This window comes from Cyprinodon variegatus, unplaced genomic scaffold, assembly GCF_000732505.1.
Source record: "Cyprinodon variegatus isolate N-32 unplaced genomic scaffold, C_variegatus-1.0 Scaffold116, whole genome shotgun sequence".
In the NCBI taxonomy this organism is placed as follows: domain Eukaryota; kingdom Metazoa; phylum Chordata; class Actinopteri; order Cyprinodontiformes; family Cyprinodontidae; genus Cyprinodon; species Cyprinodon variegatus.
Window position 1 is genome coordinate 835,776 of NW_015150569.1, and position 11,444 is coordinate 847,219.

Below are 11,444 nucleotides of genomic sequence, written 5' to 3' on the forward strand. Positions count from 1 at the left end.
GCGCCCCATGAGTTTCTGAGCACCTTAGGCACTTTTATTATTCTTGTGCCTGCAGTTTGGATTAAGTACATGAAAAACGCCTTCTAGATGCCATGAATGGTAGCGGATTCCCCCGAAGAGGCGACCGGGCCAGAGGCTGCCGTTGAAGGGGATTTCCAGTGACAGAGCACCCCATACCATATTGTACGGGAGTTTCATGCTGCTCCAACCGCAAAATAATATTTGAAGGCAGGGCAGTTAATCTTGCTGAACTGAACTGGACACACTTTACTGGACACACTTCAGGAGTGTCAAAGATGCAGTTGAGGCGCATAAGACCTTAATGTGTACAGGCATCAAAAATGAAGCAGCAAACGTTTTTTTGCTGCTTCCAGCGCTTGCGGTCTGAACGTAGCATTAGAGTGCATGCCCTGCATCCTCCTATGTTAAAAATTTGAAGGGTGATTGAAGGACGAGCATTCTCTCAGAGAGCTTTTATTTTTCACATCATGTAGTCACTTTACAGACAACACAATTTTGGTACTTTCTTCTAAGCAAAAACAATACAAAATAGATCGAGCTCTGGTGAACATCTATTAGTCTCTTATGTACATGGGAATGACACTTTTGAAGGAGAAAGAGTAGGTGAGGTGATTGAAGTGTTTCTATTTGATGGGTGAGTCCAGAATCTCCTCATACTCCTCCCTTTGGCGCCGTCCCACACCACGAGATGGGAGCAGCTTCATAGCCACCAGCCAGCCAACGCTTAGCACGATCATCACGTTCCCCACAACCTCGGCAGCATTGGGAGTCACAGGAGATATGGCCAAATGCAAGAGCATGGCAACAGGTATTTCCAAGCTCTGTGAAGCGGAGACCAGGGCTGGGTGGAGGCGTGTGAGGGCGTGCATCATTCCCAGGAAGGCTGCTGTTGAGGAGGCAACTAAGCCCAGTAGAATGGCCCATGCTGATAAACTCATAGGCCAAGACCATCCCTCCTGGATCAGAATCAAAGTAGCTGGGGTAAGCAGGCAACCTGTCCAACTCACAGTAAATAGAGCAGTGGCGACTCCAACCCTATCTTTCAGTGAGCGATACCCGACCAGCGCCAGGGCCATCCACAACCCCGCAAGTGCTGAAAGAGACCATCCGAAAGCACCCCTCCAGAAAGTAACGGGATCAACTGGCGCGTCTTCATAGCTCTCATCTGCTGTGGGAAGCAACACAAGACCCAACCCACACAGGCCAGCGGCTAAGGTTATCCCATCTGCAAGTCCCAGCTTTTCCTCCAGTAGCAGGAAGGCAAGGGTTGCTGACAGAGTGGTAGTTGCCAGTCGCCAAGTTGTCGAACCATTTTCAGAAGAGACAAAGGTTAAGGAATAATAGGCACAGCAGAGGGAGAGTGAGTAGGAAATGCCATAAAAGAGTAGACGTAACCGATATCCTTCTGGTCCAAATGGGCTCTCTGCCTTGTTCAGTGGGGCAGCCACTGATGGAAGCTGAATGACTGACCTTACCAGGAGCAGAAATAGGGGTCCAAGGCTAAAGCGTTCAGAGGCCATGCGGGTAAGGACAATCAGGCAGCCATGTGCAAGAGCAGCACAGAGTAGTCCCAACCAGGTGAGTCGAGATGCCGACACAGAAGCCTCGCCAAAACTGGCCAGTTGTTCTCCAACCCCTTTCCCAGATCCCTTTGCTGCTTTGGTTCCCACCTCACTTCCCTCTCCTTCTCCCACCACTTGGAGTTTATGGGACGTGTCTTTGTCTTTGGAGCCAAACAATGTCAAAGGCCACTTCTTGCTCTCCGTGAGCCGTTTCTTGTCAGATGTCTCCTCCAGGAATGAGCCAAAATCCTCGAATGACGGAGCATCATCATAGCCCTCATCGCCTGGTTGGGGGAAATGGGTATGTATTCCAGGTTGGGGGGCATAGGGGGTCTGCGTGGCATACTTGGCCGTTACAGTCTGTGGATGTATCTTTACTCTCTTCTTAGAGCCACTCAGAAGGTGAGCTGACTCCATATTTATTTTCTAAGACCTCAGAGATGACCTACACCTGCGGGAGAAACAGAAACCTTTTAGTACCCCACAAACGGTGTTATTTTTTCAAAGATAAACCCCGGCAAGCCCACCCACTCCTTTTTTCAACATGTTGCTTCTACCTGGGATTCAGCTTGATATCTCATATATCTTTCATATCCTAGATAATAATAGCAGTGACTCACATCTCCCCGTGTTTCCCTGCATCCTGCACCAAATGCAGGTATGCTTTACACAGATCCCCAGTTTAACCACATTCCCCACGTAATCAGACACATTACATCCACAATAACTGTATTATGTGGAGCACTAATCACCCAATCAAGCCAATTTTTTGTCTTGGGTAACATAGGCATTAAGTATCTGTTGGTAATGGGTGTTATATAAGTAACTGGTTAGAGCTTCATTTGTCTCTTGTCTTTTGTTTTCTCTCTCTCTGTAATGACTTTTCTTCCCTCTGTCTTTTTTTTTTTTAACAGTGAAACCCTGCACTTTGTTCTGTCCGACAATAAGACAAATAAACACACAAAACTCATAAAACCAGCTGCAAAGACAACATTCCCTTCATTTCTCAACAAAAACCTTTTTTTTTTTTTTTTTTTTACATCAAACCAATTACATCACATTTCGGTGTTTATGACCAAATGGTTTTCTCATGTTCGACTCTGGTTGCAGATGTTATGTGTCACATCTTCACTGCTGCATTTTAGGAAGCATAAGACTCTGAATGCAAAAGCGTATGCTTTCAAGTCTTCAACAGAACTTGAATGCATACTTTTGCACACCTTCATATTTTTTTGTTTTCTAGAGTTTTGTACATTTTGTTATATATGAAATAACATTAAAATAATAATATAGTTATTTTAAAGACATCTCGTTACGTACAAAAATACTGTTTGTTTCATTTTTTAAATTAAATTAAAACATGGGGTGTCGGGCGTGCAGGTGGCGCAGTGGTTACCACGCATGGCCCATGTACGGAGGCCTTAGTCCTTGACGTGGCTGACCCAGGTTTGAATCCAACCTGTGCTCAAAATACACTAATTAAGAATTAGTGTTTCGCATGTGCTGTTCCCCCATAATTATGGGAAAATATAAAAAGTGGTTCATCCACCTGCTGTGCTGCACTGATCTGCGATTAGGTAACAGGAGGGCAACTCAGACATCCATCTGTTTCCAGCTATTTCTGAGTATCTCCTGGTGTGTCAGGCTATTAGGGGGGTGTATTTCCTCCAGAGCTCTCTGAGTCTATCCAGTAGTTTCTTCTCAGTTAAAAACGGCTAGAAAAATCTTCAAAGTGAGTAGGAGAGGAAGAATCCTGTTTAGATCCATGGCAAATCACAGCAGCGGAGTAACAGTCGATCTACTCTATGTTCCTTCTGGACATCATAGTTCCTCCCCCTATCAATAGGTCCTACCACCTTATGAAAGCTTATTTTAGTAGCTGGTATCCATGATCTTGTTACTGTTATACAGAACATATAAATTAAAGGTATAGTGGAGGATGTTCTTTTTCCGGGTGGATCATCAAAATAAGTATATAATAATAAGATATTCAAGGACAACGTTAACACGTTGTCATATTTAAGATGCTGACTGTTTGCATATGATTGCTTGGATTAATGTGGACTCTGTAAGGGGCAGATGACTCCTGTCTGTAAATGGATAAATTTAGCATGTGCCACACATAGCATCAATCCCGATAAAGCTGAGACAAGACATTTTTATGTAACCTATAAAAGATGCAAATCGGAATTTAATTTATTAGATCTGTCATTGTAAATTGATTTTTCTTCCTCATGCAAGTGTGGGTGCTTTTCTGGTTCTCACGCTTCCTTCCACAGTTCACCAACATGACTGCTAAGTCAACTGATCATTATGGATTGACCTTATGTGTAGGTGTGTGTCTGCATGGTTGTTTCTCGCTGTGATGTACTTGTGACCTTTCTAGGGTGAATCTGTCACTTCCCTAAAAGCCCCTACCATTAGGCACCAGATCCAAATGTCCTATCTGACTGAGACCCTGGCTTTATGATGGACACCTTGGAAAATCTACTTTTTGTCTACAGTCTGCTCTGTGATTAAATTGACTGTATTCTTATCTATCATTCTTCCGTTTAGAAATATCTGTTCTTGGGAAGTGCACTAGTCCCTCCTGCAGCTGTGCATCTACACAGCATGCTGCCGCCACAATCATACTTCACAGTAAAGTTCGGAGCCTTTTGTTAAATATGGAAACTTCCCCTTTTCTACACGAAGTACAGTGATTGTCATTATGGCCAAACACCACTATCTTAGTTTCATCAGATCAGATCTTCTTGCCTGGGTATTTCTGTAAATTCTAATCTGACTTTTTATGTTTATTTTTGTAGTAACAAATTCTTCTCTGAATGGATTCCATGCCAGTTTCATACATTTAACTCCATATAAGAACAAACTCTTACAAGCTTTTGCCGACATCTTCTTAAGGTTATTTGCTTTTTTTCTAATATGTACATTTCATAAACAAATGAATGTCTTTCCCACTGAATCTGTGTCAATTTCAAATGTTTTTTTTACTGTTTTTTGTGTTTAAACTTCACTTTTATTGGTTAAGCATAACACAAGATATAGTTTCCCATAATGTCACAAGCAGCAGTAGTGTGGTTGTTGCCTAAAATAAAACTGTGGTTTTTCCTCATTTTAAATGGTCTGAATCAATCAAGAGCTGTAAAATCCATTACATTATCATCCAAATTATTCAATATTTTTTATAGGGAAATTGATCTTAATGTAGGCTATTAATGTTTTAGCACAAATATAATTTCAACTGTTCTTACTAACCTTATGCGGAAAACGATAAGTCAACCTCAGCTTCAGTTTATATTTGAGAGATGCCTGAGTGTGAAAATATCTTGTTTTAGCTGAATTTTAAACAGGAGGAGTTAACATTTTAGTTTAGTTCAAAGTGGTATTATTTGTTGTAAGCTATAACCACAAACTAATCACAAGAAAATATGTAAAAAGGTCTGTTTTGATATCCAGATTACAAAATGTCTGTCCTGGATGTAATAAAAATAAACAAATAAGAGGCATCTGGAAACCTTTCACTGCTCATAAGTTCAGAAAACCTCTTTTACCACACAGTCCTCATAAATATAGCTGAAATTTATTATCATTGGACTTTAAAATATATGTTTGTCTCTTCTGGGTAAAAATAAATAACAACCCCAGAAAACAATCTTGCACTAAATGGGGATTTTATGTTCACATGATCCCTAAGAGAACATTTCATGTATTCCCTCTCCAGAATAAAGCATGAAGGTGAATTATGTGTAAAAGAATAAATAAATAAAATCAACTTTGGCAGCCAGGTGCTGATTTCCGTATGACACATACGTTGGCCACAACCAAAAGCTCCGGATCACATCCCAGAAAATTAGTCTTACTTCTTCCCACTGGTGGTTAAATGAAACCTGATCGGCTGCTGCATGAAAACACCTAACCTGCAAGAAGAGATCAGGATGTTCCTGTCTGGCTTTTCTCTTCCCAGTTAATAACTGTGCCGGGTGATGCAGTCTGCCTCTGCAATGCTGCTGTTTTTTGGTTTGCTTTTGTTTGTTTTACTCACAAAGCTTATTTTTGCACAACCATAAAGGTGAGGTCTAAGAAGGATCACATTTTACAAACTGAAGACAGAGCCGAAGAGGTTTGTTCTATCTTTGACATGACATCCGAGGCAAGAAATGTGGTAGTTAAATCAATTTATGATGCTTCCAAAAATAGCATTCAGTAAGAGCCAAGCAGCTGTCTGAGCTGTAGAGTTTATATAGGAATGATTTCAATGTTGCTGAAACGTGTTTTCTGCTTCATGGTGCTGCAAGATTGAATTCCCATGTCTGTTATTTAGTGATGAAGAACCCAGAGAAACATCTCGTCGATTTCATCTCATCATTGTGTCTGACACTGACCATCCATAGGAGGTGCGCCTACCCTCCAATAAGCTACATGACGGTCGGAGCCGCGAACCATGACAAATCCTTGAATGGGAAGAAGCGCGCCCCCGCATCCCCAGTGTGCGCGCCCTTATTAGTAAAGGACAACCAGAATCAATCAAGAAATCACCAGAAGCGGTCTGTGACCTGGTTTGGTTGTATGACATCAAACCAGACCCTCAGTATTCTTTGCGCAAGCTTAACTGCATCATTGGTTTAATTGAAAGAAGCTGCTCCTCAGCGTCCACTCACCTGCTGTGGCGCAAACCAGAGCTGAACTTCACCAACGGTGCGCCTCAATCAGTCACTAAACATCTTCAACATCTCATCACCTGCTTTTGGCCATTAGTTCCTTTCCATCTCCCTCCTTTCTCCTCTTAGTTCTTCCTCTCCCTCTTCGGCAGCAGTGGTTGTCCTCAGGGAGAGAGCGCTGCACTTTCAGCACCTATGATCACACCCCACTGCACTTTACAGGGAGAGAAAAATGGGTTTTATAAGAACCTGCTGGCCGCTTTCATCCCTGCTTGAATACACATGCAGATGCTCCTGGTCTGAGAGAAAGAGAGACAGAGAAAGAGACAGACGGAGGAGTGAGGGAGGGAGAGATCTAATCAAAACCTCTGAGCATGCGTCACAGCCGCCGTTCCATGCGTATTTGTGCGTCAGTCGTCCTGTTAGAATTAATGTGCCTTTCTTAAAATGTAGATGACATTTTCCCGAGCTGGAAAGAACAAAAACAAAAAATAATAAAATGTAATTAAGTTTAAACCAATACGACCAATTAAACCCAGTTCCTGCAGGAGAACAGTATAAAACAGTATCAAATCTTTGAGCATCAGACCACAGAGCAATCCATTAACCAATTATGAGTAGATAGCTTAGCTGCAACCCTTGTGAAAAATAAAGCTATCCAGAGAAGTACAATGCCTGATATCATCTTGGGTGTCAATGCCGTAGGTGGCTTAAATCCTTAATGCCCAACTTACAATTAAAAAGAATTCCTAGTAGGACAAAGAAAAATGTGTTTTTAACAATAATTTTAACAAACATTAATTTTAAAATCATTGTACTTTCATTACCTAGTAGTGCATTTGCCACAGGAAAATACACTTTCTATTCATCCCTATTAAAGACTTTCTTCTTGTGCAAAGTGCCATGTAGGTTGTACAAAATGACATCAAATATAAAAACAGCAATGTTTGGGTCACTATCAGAAATGATGTAGAATACTACAGTAGTGAGGAGTGGGGTTATGTTGCTAATGTCTTGTTTTCAAAATGCCATGTCCAACAAAACTGGACATAACGTTTAAATCTTTTCACATTTTTTCACCCTGCTATCACAAACCTCAGATTGATTTTCAAACAATATGTGATGGAAAATGGGGCAGGATTTTGATGTGGAAGTAAAATGATATACAGTTAATTATTTTTATAATTTTATATATTAAAATCTAAGGATTATCTTCCTCACCACTGTTTTGAACCTATATAGCTGTGAGTACAGCTTTGTCGAATTGTATCCCAAATTTACACAGTTTTCTGTCAATATCAAATAGATTTAAAATGTATTTTTGTTTTTTGCCAAATATTTTCTTCTGACTAAGGGCTGGACTTTGACTAGGCCTTTATAGAAATTATCTAAATCACTCCATTACATGTCAGGCACAGGAGAAGTCTTTTGTAGCAGTGGAAGTTTTCTTCCACAATTACCTGATATTCAACTCCATCTATCATTCTCTATGGTCAGTTGCCATCTAAAGAAAAACAACCCAACACCCTAATGCTGCCATCTGCACCATGTTTCACTGTGTGTTCTGGACTGGTGTTCAGTGTTAGTTTTCTCACTAGTAGCGTTTAAATCTTCACAAAAAGTTCAGTTTGGTCTCATCTGCCCAGAGCATCTATTTTCAACATATTTGCACTTTATGCTTGTGGCAAACTTTAAACCATATGTCATGGATTTCTTTCCATATTAACATTCTGATTATCAGTCTTTCAGAAAGATATTTGATGAATGCTCTTAATGTGTAAAACAAAAAAACACACACACAAAAAAAAGCAACTATTTATCTAAGCAACGCCTTTGAACTTGTGCCCTTTTTTAATAGAGTAGTTTCCAGTACCTCAAGTCTGGGACTCTTTATCCCAACAAATCTTTGTCCATCCACAATGGAAGTCAGTAAAGTCGCTAATTATCTATCTTCTCGGTCGGGCTGTAAATGTAAGTCAAAAGCTGTTTTTTTTTTTTTGGTAGGTTCACATTTGTCCTACACTCTAACCATCTTTAAATGATAATGCAGATATCTGTGAAATGTTCGAAGCTAAATGTATTGCTTTATAATGTATCCCTGCTTTTAAAACATCTTACCAACCTTATTATAATTCTCTATTTTCCAGATGACTGGAAGAAAGTTAGCAAACATCAATGTGTATTCAGTCACTGTAGATGGCTTTACATATTTTGCCAGTGATTGTGTGGGTAATAACTGTGTGAATTAAGATATTTTTAGGCACATGTGAATATTTACGTATATAATGATTTATTTACTCATTTAAGGAACTTGTGGAGTGTGTACTTATAAGTAAATTAGGAAATTCTATGTACCGGTATACATAACTGTTTCATTCTCATTCATTCATTCAATGACAGAATGTTCATCAATCATTAATTAGACAGTTTTATTTTTTCTTGAAGCTAACATACTTTTTTTATATATATATTTGGTACTCTTGATTTTAAACTGTGGGATGTGCTGGATAACAGTCCACATGCTTCTCAGAAAAGTTGGCAGTCAGCATCTTCACAAGGTCTTTTACTTTAGTTCCTGGGTTGTTATTCACATTTCCTTCCACATCATGTTCATCACTGGGAAACAGACCAGGTCTGCTTCCTGTGCACCATAACAGCTAGACAGTCCCATGGTATTGATACTTGTGTTTATTTGTTTGAAGATGAGGTGAAGACTCTTGTGCAAGTCCACCATTCTCTTCCTTCTTTTTATGTTTTCATTATGTCACACAAAGAGGCGAACTGTTTGAGATGTTGTGCTCATATCAACTCACAATGTCAATAAACCTATCCTATCATAAACTTCAACATCATTTACGTAAATGACATCCAGACATAACAACCCAAATTTTTAAAAGGCATAGATTTGTAGTGTAAATTGGTGAATATGAGGAAAATATTAAATTATCATCAAAAATAACCCTTCTGTTCTCATTCTGGAGTTTATCAAACAGAAATAATTTTGGCAATTCTAATAGACATAAAATTGGAAAACTTAATGAATATTTCACATCTGATTTTGAGGAAAAAATGCTTATGCCTTTTTATATAGTTTATTTAATAAATACCTTCTGACCTGAAGGCTCCTTGTTATATTTTATTTAGGAACATTATGGTAAAGGAGACTTAATTCATATGCATACAACTACTATAATTTACTTTTCAGTTCTGTTCATTTTGCATTAGTCTATCACATAATGCTCTATTAAAATATATTGTGGGTATGGGTGCTTTACACCGCTTAAAGAAACAGAAACTAAAAGTTATAACAGAGATGTAAGGTTTTCAAGAAGCTCAATTCCCTCTGTACCTGCTTAGCCACCTTGATTCTACACCATCTAACGGTATGCAGCCTCTGGGAGTTCTATTCTTCTGTTACATGTTAGTAATTGCTTTGACATTTTGGTGCTATTAATTTTTTGTGCTGCATTAACCTTTGCAGACTGCAGCCAGGTTGGCTGTTGTAAGGCCAAACCATCACGCTGTTTCAAGGGAAGCATCCACTTGTCAGCAAAGGAGGGACTCCTCCATCTGGATTCATGGAGCTGGACAAAAGTCAATGTTCAAATCAATTCCGTATGTAATCAGAAGCAAAACACATCACCACATTTACACTTACTGAGAAAGATGTTTGAATTGTAAAGGTCACATGGACTTAACCTCCTGTTCTTGATTGAAGGTAGTATGTTTATATAACACCAACTTGTATATATATTCAGACAGGACATTGTTCAGATTATCTTCCAGAACAGTTAGAATTACCAAAGTTATTTCTTATAGCTGTTGTGATTTTATGTTATTTTAAAATTCCCAGCCAGCTGGGAATTTATGTTCCTGATACTTTAAGATGTTTATTGCCCTCCCCGGTAGGGGTGGTGAAATATCTTATTTTATCAGATATTATTTCAGCTGTTATATACTGTTTATGAAACACAACCCTACTAGCTGTGTGTTAGAACAATAAATGAAAGAGTGATTCGAGCACTAATCATGGTCAAACAGTTAATTCTACACATACATGGAATAAATTCACCACAACTTCTGGACAAATTATAAGAGTTTATTAACAAAAATCATTCAGCTCCAAGTCAAAAATATTTCAGTTTAACACTCTCAACTAAGACTACCATAGTAAAACTCAACTAAAATAACTAAATTAAACTACTATGTACAAAGAGGAAGGGGAAATATGGTTTAAAGCCATAAGAAATCGAAATGTTTTCAGACCAATTCACAATTCAAATCCAAAAAGGTGAAAACATTATTTGGCCAAATAAAGTTTTATTAAATAATTTGCTTAATCAAGAACCAATAACCTTTAGTCAAATGATTCTTTACCATCTTTGAAATAGCTAGCAGCAAATAGACATCAGGATTCCACTAAATTACTCTTGGTCATACTTGGTAATGGAAATGTAATGAGCATTTGAGGAACACATGAACACTAATGTTATATCAGTGTTTAAACCCTTTGTGAAATAAAGCTTGTCCAAGCTTCAGCAACAGCTCAACACATATTCCTGTAGCATAGCGTAGCATGCAGTTGATTCTGTTAGCGTTGTCTTTACTCATCAGTAAACACAAGTTGTTTGTTCTGTCCCTAATCATGCCAGACTTGCAAACCTTTTTGTCCATTGGAAGGCTTGAGTTTCATCCAGCTGCAGCTCAGCAATCAGGGCAGCAACCAGGGGTTCTTTGTCTCAGTGGCACACAGCAGGGGTCCAGGCACAACATAGCCATAATGATGTAAGGCGTTTTATTGCTTTGTTCAAAGTTCAACACTTACATCCACTGAGCATAACTTGTCTGTTATTAACCTAGGAAAGCTTTGATAATGATGTCCTGAATTTTAGACTTTTGACAGGTCAATTAAAAAAATGAATAAAAGCAGACTTTTGGACACTTAAGGCAACACTTCAAACTCAAAGTTTCCTTCTGTGACATCATCCAAATGTTTAAAGAAATCAGTCAGGGTAAAGGGAAAGAGAATTTTGGACCTTTACAGGTCTTGCTGTTCCTTCCTTGATATGTGCAGATGCCTGGTTTCCCTTTTTTAATCAATAATTTGGAAGTTTAAACACCATGACTGTATCCAGTCATTATATAGCTTTTATAGAAGAAGAGACTGGCTTTATATCATAGAGATATAGGTTGAATATGA

At 39.0% G+C, this 11,444-nt stretch overlaps 1 protein-coding gene across 1 annotated transcript; it reads right to left on the reverse strand.

Annotated features, from left to right (window-relative positions):
- Positions 1-202: 202 nt before the first annotated feature.
- slc35g2 (solute carrier family 35 member G2) lies at positions 203-6,556 on the reverse strand. Its single transcript, XM_015375270.1, has 2 exons — positions 6,245-6,556; positions 203-2,034 (listed from the first exon to the last, which is right to left on the reverse strand). Exon 2 carries the CDS (start codon positions 1,998-2,000, stop codon positions 645-647), a length of 1,356 nt encoding a protein of 451 aa, XP_015230756.1. The 5' UTR covers positions 2,001-2,034; positions 6,245-6,556; the 3' UTR covers positions 203-644.
- Positions 6,557-11,444: the final 4,888 nt, after the last annotated feature.

Excerpts from the sequence above, each read along its gene's own strand:
- slc35g2 (XM_015375270.1), bottom strand. The coding sequence starts at position 2,000 with ATGGAGTCAGCTCACCTTCTGAGTGGCTCTAAGAAGAGAGTAAAGATA.